The sequence below is a fragment of the Tachysurus fulvidraco genome, chromosome 21 (assembly GCF_022655615.1).
Source record: "Tachysurus fulvidraco isolate hzauxx_2018 chromosome 21, HZAU_PFXX_2.0, whole genome shotgun sequence".
NCBI classification, from domain to species: Eukaryota; Metazoa; Chordata; class Actinopteri; order Siluriformes; family Bagridae; genus Tachysurus; species Tachysurus fulvidraco.
This window is the reverse complement of record NC_062538.1, coordinates 14,978,248-14,995,653: the sequence shown is the minus strand read 5'-3', so window position 1 is coordinate 14,995,653 and position 17,406 is coordinate 14,978,248. Positions and strand designations below refer to the sequence as shown.

Sequence of the window (17,406 nt, the reverse complement as noted above, 5' to 3'; positions counted from 1 at the left end):
TAATTGTTTAACATAAAAATGGTTACTACAATTTCTGCAGGCCATGTGTTAGTTGTGTGTTGGCATGGCAACAAGCAACCCTCTATCTAGCTATAGCTTGGGAAATATTTTCAGTGATGAAGCAAAATAAACAAAACATAGTCTATATTCATTTTTTGTTCATAGAATAGTTATACAATTATAAAAGCAATATCACTTATAATTCTGCTGTTGTACTGAATATTAGCATGGCTCTGATGACCTGCATGCTTCATGTGTAAAGCCAAATCAGCCATGCTGATACTCATAACAAAAGCAATCTGGCTGGTGGGATATGGCTAAATTATATAACATTTTCTCACAAATAAACTTGAATATAATTATAGAGTAATTGCTGAGGTGAGGAGTATGAGTGTAACTTTCTTTTACTGGCATGTACCAGAGTTGGGCTTTATATGATTTTTATCATTTATATCTATCAATTATATTGTGCATGTTCATGCGTGTGTGTGTGTGTGTGTGTGTGTGTGTGTGTGTGTGTGTGTGTTACAGGTGGTCATAGATGATTTGGGTAATAAAGAAGTGTATCAATTCCCTGTTGATGCTTGGTTTGACATAGCTGAAGGTGATGGAAAAATACAGAGAGATGTCACAGTAGGACCTACTCAACCGATGGGTATGTATGTGAATGAGAGAGAGAGAGAGAAAGAGAGAGAGAGAGAGAGAGAGAGAGAGAGAGAGAGAGAGAGAGAGAGAGAGAAAGAGAGAGAGAGAGAGAGAGAGTAAGAGAGTTATTAAGAAATACTGACAATGACAGAAATAATGGAAAAGTGAGAGAGAGATATTGATGAAAGAGTAAGGAGGCCATTCAAAATGTTAAGTTCATAATTATTCATAATTCATAATAAAAAAACAATGTGTAATGTCCATATATGTGTGTTTGTGTTTGTTTGTTTGTCTGTTTGTATGTAGCGATGGTGTATAATGTCCAGGTGATGACTGGAGATATTCGGGGTGCTGGCACCAACTCAAAGATCCATCTGGTAATGTACGGTCAGAAGGGCATCAAAAACAGTGGGAAAATGTTTTTGGAAGGTGGAACATTTGAGCGCGCTCAGATTGACATCTTTAACGTGGAAATAATGGATCTGATCAGTCCACTAAGCAGAGTCACGATTGGCCATGACAATGCTGGAATCAGTTGTGGCTGGTACTGTGAGAAGGTGTGTATGCATTTCTTTCTCTGTGTAAATATGTTTTTAGGGTTTTTGTAAGCATGTCTTAAAGAAAGTGTGCTATTTTTGTGTACTAAAACTCACTATTTGAATATAGTTTCAATTTCCTATTAAAATAAAATTAATTGTCATTTGTCTTCCTATGAAATCAAATAAGATTGCCTTAGCCAAATTTTTTAAAAAAGATACAAAAGCTAATATTTTCATAACCATTCTATTTCTATTGACTTTTTCTGGGTTTTTTTTCCTTAGGTGACAGTGTATTGCCCTTTTACAGGGATTGAACAGGTTTTCCCATGTCGCCGTTGGTTGGATGAAGATGTTGGAGATGGTTTGGTAGAGAGGGAGATGTACGAAATGGTGTCACTGCGAAAACGCAAACTAAAGAGTGAGAGATTTGTCTGTCTGCCATATGTTTTTCTCTTAACATCCACCCACTGTTTCTTTTTTAGTAACTTACACTTGCCCAAGTATTTTGTACCAATATAACCCATTGTAATGATGTCAGATTTCTGCTTGAACACATGAATAATTGTTGGTTTAGAACAGCTACTTTTATGTAGATTATTCTGAAGCAATAATTTTAAAGTTAAAGTTATTCAGGTTTTATTATATAAATAGGAAACATTTTTCACTAAATCGTCTACAAACTAGTTTTTTTAAATCAATATTTTTAGTGGCTCAATAGTAGAAGTTCAAGAAGCATGTGATATATTGTTGTTAATTCTGACTGACTAAGATCAAAGTACCTGGAAATAAACATACATTTTGTCTGATACATAGAGTACCCATGGTCACTGTGGATCTTTACTTCGGATACGAAAGGAGCAGGAACAGATGCACAGATATTTATACAAGTGTATGGCGAAAAGGGCAAAAGTGACGAGATGAAGCTGGAGAGCAAATCAGACAGCTTTGAGCAGGGCCAGTGTGACAAGTTCATGGTACTGAAAATGACCAGTTGTACTATTCTTATTATATTATATCTGAAGTTCAGATGTGCATTTATTATGTGTTATATACTGTACATATTATGTATTATATGCACGTTTCTTTTAAAAAATATTTTCCCCTGCTGGTCTGTGGTAGATTTTGATGCCTGAGATTGGGAAGATAAGGAAGTTGAGAATTTGGCATGAGAAGAGACATCCGTTCTCCGGCTGGCATCTAGGCAGAGTGAGAATGACTATCCGTTGGTCTAAGAATTTATTTGTTGTTTCTGTGCTGGCCTTAATGTGTGGTTGTGCATCCAGGTTACGTTAATGAACACCTTGTTGAGGGAGAAATATAACTTTGCTTGTAATCGTTGGCTTGATATCAATGAAGATGACCAGGAGATCATCAGAGAACTGCCAGCTACTGGAGCCCATGTTCCTGAGCCTCTGCCATGTAAGAGAACCACAAACTACAACTGACTGTATAATCTCTCACTGTATAAGGCTCTAAACTTTGGTCACACAAATTTGGTGACATCCATCCATCCATCCATCCATCCATCCATCCATCCATCTATCTATCTATCTATCTATCTATCTATCTATCTATCTATCTATCTATCTATCTATCTATCTATCTATCTATCTATCTATCTATCTATCTATCTATCTATCTATCTATTTTCTACATCACTTAAAATACTGTGCTGTGGGGAACCTGGAGTCTATCCCGGGAGACTCGGAGCACAAGGCAGGGTACATGCTGAACAGGATGCCAGTCTATTGCAGGGCACAAGTACACACACACACGCACACACACACACACACACACACACACACACACACACACACACACACACACACACACACACACACACACACACACACACACACACACATCCATTTACACACTCCAATCAACCTACAATGCATGTCTTTGGACTGGGAAGGAAACTGGAAAACCCAGATTTAATCCCAGAGGCACATGGAGTGTATTTAAACTTACCTGTGGGATTTTACTGGGAAAACCCCCCAGCAAGAAATGATTAATTCTCAACAAGTTTAGATGATAAATATTCACTTTACTACTTGTTTATATATAAAGGTATATATGAATATATAAAGTGAATATATATATATATATATATTGTTTGTTTGTTTGGGTTTTTTTGTTTTGTTTTGTTTTGTTCTTCTGATGAACTGTGTTATTGTACCATTACTTTGTGGTGAAATAATTTTGTTATCATTATCTTTCAGTGGTGAAATATCGAGTCACTATCTGCACAGGGAATGTAACTGGCAGTGGGACAGATGCTAGTGTGTATATGAGCTTGTTTGGAGACCTGGGGGACACGGGAGAAAGATTTATGTTCATGAGCAAAACCAATGTCAACAAGTTTGAGAAGGGCAATGTAAGTTGTTCTAATATTCAGTAGTTATTTATAAAAGTCACAACATGAGCTCACAACAAATTTTAAGCAGTGGAAATGTACAAATTAGTCTGTTAGTTACTTTTTATATGCAACATGCAGACGGCATGCATAATCAAAAGGTGAATTTGCCCACAACACATTATTCTGATTATAGTGATGTTAATGGTGCATTTTGTGGATTAATCGATATTATTATATATCGATATATATTATTATATATAAACTGTCTAAATTGTTCTGAATTCTCAGGCTTCTTTGCTCTAAAAACTTTCTTACTGTGTCAAAGGTTCAACTTTTCAGACATTTCACACTTGGTCCTGATTGAAACTTCATTATATGTATAACTGCATATGTAACTGCTGGTTGTTGCAAGTAAACAAAATCAAAGTCTCTTTATTCTTGAAAGCATAATGTTACTACAGTACATGTGTTTTTAAAGAAAATACTATTATTTAAAAATACATACATTCATTAGAATCACTTTGTCAAAGAGGAAGTAGATCATTTTTACTATTTGCGATTACCAATGTGCAATAAGTGTGACTAGCAACTTTTTTAGCTAAGCTAAGCTAGCTAGGCTAACCACTAAACAACTTCTGTCAATTTCCTATGATAATTATGACAGTTAACTTTGCAAGCAATTTACTTGTCAGTGTTACAGTTTAGTCCAGTATATTTGCATATTAGTTATGGGAACAGCAGCAGTGAAGTCTAATTTGGTCAGCATGAGAGGAATCAGAAAGTCAAAAAGACAGATTTTATCCACACAATTGGGATTGCAAGCTTTTGTCTCTCTTCACTTGTGAAAACAGTTTAAATGACATAAATGTAGCAACTATGAATAAAAACACTAAAACATACCAAATGCTTCTTATATTGTTAATATATAGTTAAAGGCATTACATCCCTAAAATTCTCTTTTTTTCCACTCTCTATGCCCCAGGCAGATGAGTTTGTGATAGAGGCTGTTTCACTTGGGACCCTAAGGAGGGTGAGGATTGGTCACGATGGCCGGGGTGGAGGTTGTGGTTGGTTCCTGGATAAAGTGCTGATCAGAGAGGAGGGTCAACCAGAGTCTAACAGTGTTGAGTTTCCCTGTAACAGGCAGGTCAACTATCCTATCACACTGTTATTATAGTCCCAAACAATTATAACTATGTGATTTTTCATATATATACATATGAAAAATCACATAGTTATAATATATATTATATATATTATATATATATAATATATATATATGAAATGTGTCTATGAAAATGTGTCTGTGTGTCTAGACCTGTGACTGCATAATGCATGTGGTGGACAACAAGTCTTGTAGTTTTATAAAATCAAAAGTTAAGTAGTAATATTACCATTCTAACTACATTTGTACAGTAAATGAAAATGAAATAGAATTGCTTAAATATTATTATATTTTTGTCCTATAAAAAGAGTCTAGAGTCTGCCAATTTTGAGTATCAATGAATTCCTTAACCATGCTCTGATAAATATACACAGATGTCTTTTATGCTGTGAGAGCATTTAGCTGCCATAGTTTGTGTCCACTATTGTCACTGCAAATCAATATAAAGTTCTTCTTACAGATTATCTTGATCCTAACCCTAACCCTCTCTCCTGATGGGAATGCTCATATGCCGTCATCTACAGGGTAGGAGGGGTCACTGAATGGTTTTATGAGTTTGAAAATAATGCTATGGATTTCACAGTCGCCACACTTCAATCCCGACTAAAATTTGAACTTGAACCTTTGCAAGCTTAAATATGGAACATTTTGGACTGACATTTATATTGTGCTGTCACAGTCGTTGCAACCCAAACTTAAATAATACTTTTTTGGAAGAATGGTTTCCATATATCCAGTGCAGTTTCAGAGACTTGTAGAATCATTGCTGTAGGCCCTGTAATCAAAACAATTCCCAACATATGAATATCTGTGTGATATGTGTGTGAGTAGATGTGTGTATGTGTATGATAGGGAGAAAAAAAGTAAGAGGCAGTGCATAGGTGTGAGAGTGGTGTTTAAGTCCTTATGTAAATGAGGAAACAGTGCCTGGTTACTAATGGAGACTAAACGATGGAAACACGATGCGTTGGAAACACTAGCTAGACCAGAGGATAGTGTTGAGTTACAAACACTCACACTCTCTCTGCCTCTATCTCTCTCTGTCACTCTCTGTCTCTCTCAGACACAAACACACTGTAATTTTAACCTTAAAAAACAAAACATATATACATAATATCAATACATAAGAAATCTCTCTCTCTCTACGTGTATATGGAAAATTAATTCAGTGACCCATCCAACCCTCTACATATATAAAACCACATGTAGTGACATGCAACATTCCGTTTGTATGTCTACCTTGCTTACTCCCTTAGATGGTTGGATCGTAATGAGGACGACGGACAAATAGTGCGCGAGCTGGTGCCCAGTGCAGATGGCCAACGCTTGTTCAGTGAGTTCATGTGACACATATACACACATCTTTACCATCTACCCCAATGACAAAATCAACAAATAAAAATGTCTATGTGTGTTTTAAAGATGTGAGTTACCACATCGCCATAAAGACAGGCAGCATTAGCGGTGCAAGCTCGGACTCAAAAGTATTCGTTAAACTCTATGGTGAGAAAGGCGACACCAATAAGATCCTGCTTGTTGCCTCAGATACTAGCCACAATAACTATTTTGAGACTGGCCAGACTGACATCTTCACTGTGGAGACCGCTGACCTTGGCAAGGTGAATTTTCACATCTTATCATTTTATTCAAACTTATAGACACATAATTTTATTCAAACTTGTGTGGATTCAATCTCTAACCCAAACACCTAAAATATTTTAAATGCTTTAACAAAACAGGTTACATATTTTAGACCAGTGTTCAGATAAAGATATTATCAAGGCTATGTATGATTTTACCTGCAAAAACTTCAGGTGACAAGAAAGTAAAAGCCTCATTATGAATAAGACCTGTGAAAAGTTCTCCAAGATACCAAATATCCAACCAACCAATTTGCTGTGAAGATGCTTTTAAAATACTAAATTAATGAATAATGCAAATGCGATTCAATTGATGTAATAAAAACTCTTTCAATTAAACTTCTATTATTTAAGTATACCAAACAATATTTGGTATGCACCTTTAAAACTGCATACCTTTCTCAGGTATTCTAACATCCAGTTTTTAGAAAAGTAGCTGGTTGACTTTTATCTCCATTAATTTTATTGCATTGCACTGTTGCCACATGATTATCTGATGGGAAAACTGAATGTATGAGCAGATGTACAGATGCAAATAAAGTGTCTGATGAGCACTGACAGATATCAAGTAGCTCAATAATGAAATTCTTATAATCTTCTTGTGACTATGTGCTGTGACTAAGGTATTTTTATTCAATTTGTGTGTTGCCCTTGGCTCCCTGTTGGTGGGACCCGTAGATAAATCGACTCCTGATTGGCCACACAAATGAGGGCCTGCAAGCAGGCTGGTTCCTGGACAGTGTGTTGATCTGGGTGCCAGTACATGGCCTTCAATTTACGTTCCCCAGTCACCGCTGGCTCTGCAAAGACGAGGCTGACGGCAAAGTGGAGGTTGAGATCTACCCAAGTGAAATACTGGATATTGAAAAATGTACATGAACACACACAAACACACTAGGATTAATAATGATGGTATAATGATATAATGTGATACAAATATCAGAAACAGTTATAGGATTAGCTTTATGTTATATTGATAGAAACTCATTTCCCACTTTATTCTCCACTTATGAGTGGGGTAAATGTACCATTTCATGTCAGGGATCAACTTGGAGACTGTAAATCTTTTAACACATACTACAATACAAATTCTTTCCTAAGAACTGCTAACAAATTAGCCATTAACCTCGCTCTTGATTGCCAGATGAACTATACAAAAAAGTAGTTAGATTGTTAACTGTTAACTGATGTGCTTTGTGATTGCAGTAATTAACTACGAGGTGACAGTTGTAACAGGGGAAGTTTTTGCAGCTGGCACCGATGCCAAAGTGTTTCTGCAGATCTATGGTGATGAGGGCAAGACTGAAGTCATTCAGCTTAGAAGCCGCTCAAACAACTTTGAGAGAGGGACCACAGAGATCTTTAAGGTGTGTGAGCATGTGTGTTTTACCACCTCAAGAAAACAAATAGTAAAACCAAACTACCAAAGACCTGAGTAACTTTGATACGGGCCAATTTGTGATGTCTAGACAAGTGGGTCAGAGCATTTGTGTTGTGGGGTGTTGCCAGTATGCAGAGGCTAGTGCCTAATGTTAGTATTGGTCCAAGAAAGGACAATCAGTGAGAGGGTCATGGGTGCCCAAGATTCAGTTATTCACCTAGGGAGTTTGATTCATTTGATTCAATTCCTCAGTAGAGCTACTTTAACTACTCTTGTCAGCCACATGGGGATAAAAACAGACCCAAATGCAGCAGGATAGCGTAAAATAAGCAGGTTTAATGACTAAAAACACAAAACAGGGACAAAGACATGACAACCAAAGACATGACCAGACTTGACACATGATGCATAGGAAGACAAGGATTGGGGGATTCGATTGCACGCCTAAATAGACATGACAATTTAACACATGAGAAACAGGTGTGCAGAGGCGGGGAGGAAGAGACAAGGGCGGGGCAGGCACGTGAACATAGAACATAAACAAATTCACGTGGCCAAAGTCTGGGCTGGATCCTAGCAACTCTACTATACTAGTTAATGGAGGCTATGATAGAACGTTTCCAGAAAACCTCTCAGCTCTGTGCATGAGGATGTGTAGCTGCAGACCAGACCAGTATTCCTATACATTGCCAAAAGTGCCTATACTGAGCATGTGAGCATCAGAACCGCGGACCAATAGAAGAAGGTGTCTTTTATTTTTCGGCTTGTGGATGGCTTGTGCATCACATACCAGTGGAAGTTGCTCTGAGACAATGTCCGCTGTTGAAAGTGCTATACTTATAAAATGAAACTGAACTGGAAGCAGTCTTGGGCAAAGGCATGCCAGTGAAGACAGTGTGATGTTTTGGGCAATGATCAACTGGGAAACCTTGGGTCCTGGCATTTCATTACAGTGGCATGTACCACCAACCTTAGCATTGCAGACCAACTACACCCCCATCATGGCAGTGGCATTCCCTAATGAAAGGGGCCTATTTTAGCAGGATAATACAGCCTGCCACACTGAAAAAACTGTTCAGAAGTGAACAAAGAGATTCCCCAGATCTCAATTCAACTGAGCATCTGTTGGATATGCTGGGCAAATAATAGACATCTATGGAGGCATAAACGTGCAACTTACAGAACTTGAAGTATCTACTGCTAATATCTTGTTGCCAGATCCAATTATGGCAAAAAGTCAAATTACAACAATTTTGCTTTAAATTCTCTGAGTATTTCAGACAGTCCTTACAAAACAAGAAATATAAATGATCCATTCTTCTTAGTGTAGCTCTTTATCATTTAGAACAGGGGTGTCAAACTCAAATTCACAGTGGGCCAAAATATAAAGCTGAGATAAAGTCACGGGACAAACTGCAACTGATATGTAATGTTCAACCTTTTTCATATGGAAACAAACTTTAGTTTTGCTTAAACACAGGATTTGGAACAACCAGAGCTTGATATGATAAACACATAAGAAATTAAATTAGAAATGAAAGACACATCAGTGGTGTTCATTTCTCAAACTTTGACCATACACCTTTTGACAAATTCTCCCTCATTAGAGGGCCGGGCAGATTTTGCAATCACTGCCACCACAATAAAGCTTTACAGCCTTTACAGCAGCTTCACTTGTTGATTTTGCTTTCATGAACATAGTCTGCCGGGAAACCAGACTTTTTTCATCTCCTCCGCCTTCTGGAGCTTCTGCTTTACGTCCAGGTCCTTATACTTCTCATAATGTTTCGCTTCATAGTGTCTTATAATGTTATATTCTTTCGTTACAGACACGTTAGCTCCGTTAGCACACAAGACAAACAGGTCTGTCCTTTATATTCGTGAACAGACAATCTGCCTCCCACCTGTCTTGAAAGCTCCTATTGTCCATCTTTTGTTTGGCCATTTATTTGGAGGGTGGAATTAACTTGCCCGATGTGACTGTAGCAGGGTTGTTAATGACTGTCAACAGAGAATGAGGGGCGCTTGCTGTTTGTGACTATGCGGCAATACAGTGGCAAGGCATTCTGGGATTTGTAGTATTAGTGGAGCATGCGGCTAGCCAGCTGTAATGCACATCTGATATGAACTAGCAGGTCAAATATAATCACACCAGGCCAGAGTTTGACACCCCTGATTTAGACAATCATAACATTATCATAACAGGACCCATCAGTAAGCAATGTGAGAGATTAAACCTGGAGCATTATATGTTATCACAATCCCTTTACACCATTACTGCACACATACACACACACACACACACACACACACACACACACACACACACACACACACACACACACACACACACACACACACACACACACACACACACACACACACTCTCTAAAACTTGGCTGCCACCAAAAGTGTTTCAATACTCATCACCTTTGTGTTAATTTAGTTCTGCAAAATAAAATAGCTGAGCAGGCCTTGCTTTGGGGCAATTAAAAAATATTTCGTTTGGCACCCTGGATCTTCACTTAAAAGGAAGGAGAAAAAAAAAAAAAAAAAGAAAAGTTGCAACTTAACCCCCCCTTGGAGAAACTCTTCCACACACATAGTATGTGTAACATAGCATCATCATACTGAGATTACAGGTAGGCCTGACATGACCCTTCAGAATGACAATGCCACCAGTCATACTGCTCAATCTCTGCTGGACAGATATGTCAATGTTATGCCATGGCCAGCAAAGAGCACTGATCTCAATCTCATTGAGCACGTCTGGGACCTGTTTGTTTTATCAGACATGTCTTGGTGGAAGGGTAGGTTAAATTGCAAATCTGGCAGTGCAGTACTTGGGGACACACTATATTGACTGTTAATTTTGATACTGACCCACCTTTAGGTCTCAGTTGTTCAATCATTTTATGTTCCTACAAATATTTAACCATTTTAAGTTTGCTAAAAATAAAAATAGATTAAAGTCTCTTTATTGCTGAATATATAACATTTAATTATCATCTAAAACTATATTTAGGATATGTACATTACAACTATGCCTATTCTTTCCTCCCATTGGCCATTTCAGATTGAGGCTCTGGATGTGGGGCGGGTCTATAAGATCCGTATTGGGCACAATGGAGCTGGATTGGCTCCTGGTTGGTTCCTGGAATATGTGGAGGTGAAACGGCTCATCATGGCCATGGTAAAACCAGAGAAGAAAGAAGAAGAGAAGAAAGACAAGAAAAAGAAAAAGAAGAAAAAGGTACGTTTATAAATTATTTGAGCTTTAGCAATTTATAACTATAGAAACTATAAGACTATAGAAGACGTATCTCCTTTTCTTCCTTCATCTCTTTCTCTTTATTTGTGTTTAGGAGGAAGATGAAGATCCAGGTGAACTAAAAGAAGTGGTGAAGACATTTCTCTTTCCCTGCAACCGGTGGCTTGCTCGGGATGAGGAGGATGGGGAGATCGTGATTGAGTTAATGGCTGATGATTATGAAGATCTGGAGGGTATGGAGAGGGAGAGCAAGAGGGAGTGGGAGAGAGAGAAAGCGAGTGTATTTTCCTAAGAATTGGAGCATATTAGTTTTGACAGATTAATGGCATCGTATTTATACTTGTCTAAGTGTGTGTGTTTTCCAGAAAACACATATGAGGTCCATGTATACACCGGCAATATGTGGGGAGCTGGGACAGATGCAAATGTTTACATCAATATCTATGGCGAGATGGGGGACACAGGCGAGAGAAAGCTGCGCAAATCTAACCATTTCAATAAGTTTGAGCGTGGACAGGTGACCAAAAAAATTATCTTATGTTGATTTTAAAAGTAATATAGTATTTACATAAAATGGCAAAGTCTGCAATTACACTTGCAAATTTTCTTTTCAGTTTAACCGACTGGCTTTACTTGCCCAGCAAAACTTAAACCTAACCCAATAAATAGCCTAATCTTACAAACCAGCTAAGCCAATGATCCTTTGAGCCTTGAATCGTATTCACTCTCTTCACAACTAAAGTAGCACTAAGGATTCTTGTCTATTAGTCACGTGATAACTTCAAATTTTACACAGATGCCCTAAATGTTGGCATTACATTTAAATGTATGCGTTATTTGGGACCATTCCTATAAGTTACCAAAGTTAACAATAACGGTATGACATCTAGGTAACTGCATGTCATTACCTATAGAGTCCATAGAACCTTAGATTCAGCTTTGTCTCTAATATGTATATTTATGGCTGGCAGACACATTAAAAGCCAATTATGCAAACCCATGCAGACACATTATAAATAGAATTACAATAACCAAAAGAATCAAGGAAACACCAACATATGATACCAGCTTAACATTTGACACCTCTCAGGTGGACGTGTTCACCCTCATGGCAATGGATCTGGGGCAGCTGAGGAAGCTGCAGATTCGCCATGACAACAAACAGGCCAGTGCAGGATGGTACCTGGAACGGGTGGAAATTGTAGACATGAAGGAAGAGATGACGTAAGCATTCCTCCCAGATAAACCACAGCACACACTTTTACACAATCTACACAGTTAGAACCTTGAGGAGGTGCTTATAGATTTTTTAAATACAATGGAACAACAGAAATCCCCCATCTTTCACACTAATAGACACACTAATAGACACATGCACTGATCTACAGTCTATAGACACTGGTTGTAGAACTGATCAAATACATTTTTCGAAACTGCAGTTAGACCTTTGGATGTGTTTCAGGTATTTTTTCCCCTGTCAGAGATGGTTAGCAGTGGATGAAGACGATGGACAGTTAGCCCGTGAGCTAGTTCCAGTAGATGAGGCTTTCATGATGAGGGAATCTGATGAAGGATCTCCAGCACAGCTTGGACTTGAACAGAAAGGTCAGTGCATAGATCCCTCCAGCAAAGTCATATAAAGCATCAGAGATTTTTTTTTTAAACAATTCTTTACTTGCTAATTGCATAAAAAATTTATTTAATTGAATATGTTCAAGCACTTTTAACACTGAACATTGTTGCAAAGCAGATTTGAAGCAATATATAAATGTACAATACACATTTTATTTTAATACTAATTATACATTTAAATGTATTCCTAATAAACAAGCTAGCAGTGACATAAAAAATGAAACAATAAAGATGAAAAGTTCAGAGGAACCAGATTCAAAAGGGAACCAATCTGGGTGACACTGTGTAGTGTGATTATTAAAAATATGCAGTCCTTCTAGTTATAAAATTAGAAAAGTGACATGACATACGGCTAAGTACGGTGACCCATACTCAGAATTCGTTCTCTGCATTTGACCGATCCAAAGTGCACACACACAGCAGTGAACACACACACACCGTGAACACACACCCGGAGCAGTGGGCAGCCATTTATGCTGCGGTGCCCGGGGAGCAGTTGGGGGGTTCGGTGCCTTGCTCAAGGGCACCTCAGTCGTAGCCGGCCCGAGACTCGAACCCACAACCTTAGGATTACGAGTCAGATTCTCTAACCATAGGCCACGACTTGCCCTAAAGTTATACTTTAAATACTTTATATACTTTTAGAACTGCAATCCATCTCCATTTTTTCTAAGTAGAACTATCAACAGCAAACCCAAACTCCACACAGACCATGTGAGGCCATCCTCAGCAACAGTGAACACCTCCAAGTGATTGGATTTCAAACGGAAGTAGGGCACTGGGATGGATCAGGCAGGTGTGGTAGAGATGAAGGGATCAGAAACTCTGAAATGTCAAGAGTCGCATGTGTAGTTCAAGAGAGAGAGAGCGAGAGAGAGAGAGAGAGAGAGAGAGAGAGAGAGAGAGAGAGAGAGAGAGAGAGAGAGAGAGAGAGAGAGAGAGAGAGAGAGAGAATGAGAATATTAGGTGTGCTTGTGATTATCTTATGAATAAGGCAAAAAAAAATCTCAATTACTCATTCATGACTAGTTTTTCTGCAGGACCATAGCCAGGAGAAGGCTGTTCCATTAACTGCGACTTAATTTTAATGCTTATCAATGAGCATTGTATGATCAATGGTGTCAACAGCTGCACTAAGGGTGAAGCGCCACAGGCAGGGATACACAACCCTGATCAGAGGCCAGTAACAGGTCATTGACCACCTTAACCAGTGTTGTCTCTTTGTAAGATTGAGCATAACTGCTATGTTGCAAACATTTCTAGGATCTTGGAGATGAAATGGAGGTTTGATATTGGCCTATAGTAGGACAGCTGATAGAGATAGTCAGATTTTTTAATCAGGGGTTTGATAACTGCTTGTTTGAAAGATTTAGACCCTTGGCCAGTACTAAGGGAACCATTGATTCATTTTAGGAGAAGTTTGATTGCTTCTGGCATTATCTGTTTGAAGAAATATTTAGGTAAAGGATCTAGTACACAGGTTTAGCTGTAAAACTGATATTTTTAATTTTATGTCATTGCTGCTGTGTATTGATGGCTCCATGTTCCTGCTGTGGATTTAGTTTTAGTTTATTTTGATACAATATTGTGGTTTTTTTTTTATTATTTTTTTTATTAATTTTATCTTCAATTAAGGTGGAGCAATATGCTGATCTAGTGTCAGAAAGAGATTTCTGTCACTTAGGAAGCTCTCTTTCCATGATACTTGAATAACTGCAAAATTAGTTTGATGCCATTTATGTTCTAATTTTCTAGCAGTCAGTTTTGCATGTGTGTTTGTTAAACCAAGGTACTAGGTTTTTCTCTTAGACTTGGATTTTTTTTAAGTGAATATTACATTATATTATCTAGAATGTAGAAAAACAAATCTAAGTATTTAGCATAAATTTTGTGGTTTTCATAAGTTTTTGTGTGACACCTACATTATCATCATAAATAAATGCAACATTCCTTTCATGATTGTTTTTATGGTTGATGTACTGAACTGTATCCAAGCTGACTAGATTAATTTAATGCTACATGTTCATTTAGTTTAATCCATAATTTTGTTAAACACAGTGCATTAAACTCCTGATCCGTGATACTTTCATTAACAATAAGTGCTTTGGATGTAAGAGATCTAATGTTTAGATCAAAACAGTTCTGATCAAAAGTGTTGGCTGTTCATTCACAATGATCTAATATGTTGTTACTCAGGTCACTTAAACAAACTCTCAGAGTGTTTCTACATTTTTGTTTAGCTCAGGGAATGGACACTGTCTCAAAATTGTGGGATCATGGCAGCAACTCATTGCTTAGTGCAAGCAAGACCAGACAGCTTGTGTGCTGTCTGGTCTTGGCTCTGGATTGTCCATGATTAACTAGGCCAGTTCTGAGTGCTATGCTGCAAGAAATGAGAGCAGAACTTTCTCAAGTGGGAGGGACACTCTCCTGCTCCAATTATCTCTTAAACCCCATCAAGCAGTTCAGTGACCATAAACTTCTGTTAGCTACATAGTTACATTGCTAATGCCAACACATAGGACATTGCCTGTCCTAATTTACACACCTCTATAATAGTACTCTAAATCAGTGGTCCCCAACCTTTTTTTCGCCGCGGACTGGTCAATGTTTGATAATTTTACCGCGGCCCGCTGGGGGTGGGGGGTGGTGGCTATACAATTAAATTAAAATTATTAATAATTTTAAAAATTAATCATTTTAATTTAATTGTATTTAAACATGCCTTTTTAACTCACTACAATGCTAAATCAATGAGAACCCTGAGCTTGTTTCTTTGCAATGAGACAGTTCCATCTGGGATAACAGGAGACAATGACACCCGAAGTGTGTTGCTTACAGTATGTCCAGTTTATTCCGTTGATTTGTTGTGGTTGCTGTCACTGCAGAAAACCCCGCTTCACACAGATAGCATGTCAGAAATGGCAATAGGGATTTAAGTGCTGTCTCAGGGTATTCCATGACTTTTATCCAGAACACCGGCAGAGTTTCTAACTTTCTAAAGTTTGTTTCGTACTAATTTGTTCTAATTTGTGGGTTAAATTTGAGCAAACACAATATACACGTACACCAAGCACTGTTAAACATGAGAAAGTACCGGTGAACAGAGAGAAGAGCGAAACACACCTTCTCTCCACCAAAGCTACAACGCAACTGCCGCTTGCAGCCGCTCAGCTCCAGACGTCACCTAAACCCGGCCCGAGATCACGATATTTTGGTATTGGTGCGGCTTTAGGTGACGTCTCTCAGCTCCCGGTTTTTAATGTTCCTTGGGCGGCCCAGTAGCATTCGGCCCGGGGGTTGGGGACCACTGCTCTAAATAACCTCTGACTGACAAAAGAATATATCATTAGCTCCCTCATGAAAAACTACCCTTTAATACCTATGCTTGCCTAAGACCCTAAGATTACTTGCTATGTCCAGTAAAACTATTGCTAACACCAGAGGAAGAATGACTCCTGAAGATCCTGAAACTAAAACACTGAAATGAGGTGGATGGCCTTTGATTGCTGACATTAGACAAAAAACAAAAGCATTATTTAGCAAATGCAAACATTTCTTGGTGGAATTAGCCAAAAATATATGATTTTGCAACATTAGAAAACATGGGTAGCAATGTGGTGCATCACAGCTCCAGTTTCTGTACAGGTTACAATTGGACACAAGGAACTTTTACTTGTTAACAGAGTATTGAAAACTGAAACCAAGTCTCAAACCAAAAATAAGTACAACAGTTGGTTTGCTTTTATCTAAGATTGTTTGTATCTCTAGGGAATATTAAATTAAAATATCTGCTTAAATATATCATTTTTACTTAAATATATCAGCATTTATTTTACTATCCCAGTGACTATTTGTCAGCATAATAAAAGTCCTATATAGCTGACAGTATATGTTTAGAGTAACTGCTTAATGTTATTTGTGTGTTGGTAGCCATGTCAACCACATACACCATGCGAATAAAGACAGGAGACAAAAAGAATGCCGGTACTGATGCCAATGTTTACACTGTTTTATTTGGGACAAAAGATGACACAGGTAAGAATCAGCATTGTGTGTTAATGTGTAAAAAGAAAAAGAAAATACAAATGTTGTGGAGTGATTGAAATGAAATTTTACAGTATGTCATTTTAAGAGTAGAATATGTATGTGTTTGTAATTAGGTATCATTAATCTGAAGGCCTCAAAGACTCACAAGAACAAATTTGAGAGGGGCTTAATTGATGAGTTCACTATAGAGGCAGTGGACCTCGGCAGCCTTAAAAGAATTCGCATCGGACACGACAATGCAGGTAAACACAGGCACATTCGCTGCCACCTGCTCTACTGCTTCTTTAATTTTGTTTACATATAATTGCTAATTATTGAACACTATGGTAATTACAATTAATATTTAGTTCATATGTATAGTTCATTTAAATATCTCCATGTGCTTTGATGTTTTTACATTATATATTTTAGTCATGGTTATATATACTCATATGAAGGACACTCTATTAGTTGCAAAATCTTCACAAACACTGGACATATTTGTAAAGTGGGTATGTAATTCTAGTTACACATTCAATATGTCACAAACAGTAACTGCAAAAAACAAACAAACATAGAAACAAATATAACAGATTCATAAATAAGGAACAAAATTAGTAAGTGAATCCTGCTCTAACAATAAATACAAATTCTAATTCAGATTTGTCACATACAGTACAATGATATACATAATACAACATTGTGAAATGCTTTCCAGTAAAAATCAGAGTGTTTTTGTTATTTT

General features: G+C 37.7%; 1 protein-coding gene across 1 annotated transcript in view; it reads left to right on the top strand.

The window, feature by feature from the left end:
• Positions 1 to 17,406, top strand: part of loxhd1a (lipoxygenase homology PLAT domains 1a) — a 42,267-nt gene that overhangs the window by 8,572 nt on the left and 16,289 nt on the right. Inside the window, exons 7-25 of the mRNA XM_027152921.2 lie at positions 532 to 655; positions 952 to 1,202; positions 1,467 to 1,602; positions 1,998 to 2,158; positions 2,304 to 2,390; positions 2,468 to 2,603; positions 3,407 to 3,561; positions 4,526 to 4,686; positions 5,965 to 6,041; positions 6,131 to 6,327; positions 7,027 to 7,219; positions 7,555 to 7,715; positions 10,806 to 10,982; positions 11,095 to 11,233; positions 11,366 to 11,517; positions 12,091 to 12,224; positions 12,463 to 12,605; positions 16,566 to 16,670; positions 16,796 to 16,924. Of these exons, the coding sequence (XP_027008722.2) occupies positions 532 to 655; positions 952 to 1,202; positions 1,467 to 1,602; positions 1,998 to 2,158; positions 2,304 to 2,390; positions 2,468 to 2,603; positions 3,407 to 3,561; positions 4,526 to 4,686; positions 5,965 to 6,041; positions 6,131 to 6,327; positions 7,027 to 7,219; positions 7,555 to 7,715; positions 10,806 to 10,982; positions 11,095 to 11,233; positions 11,366 to 11,517; positions 12,091 to 12,224; positions 12,463 to 12,605; positions 16,566 to 16,670; positions 16,796 to 16,924 (2,818 nt within the window). The remainder of the gene's footprint in view (positions 1 to 531; positions 656 to 951; positions 1,203 to 1,466; positions 1,603 to 1,997; positions 2,159 to 2,303; positions 2,391 to 2,467; positions 2,604 to 3,406; positions 3,562 to 4,525; positions 4,687 to 5,964; positions 6,042 to 6,130; positions 6,328 to 7,026; positions 7,220 to 7,554; positions 7,716 to 10,805; positions 10,983 to 11,094; positions 11,234 to 11,365; positions 11,518 to 12,090; positions 12,225 to 12,462; positions 12,606 to 16,565; positions 16,671 to 16,795; positions 16,925 to 17,406) is intronic.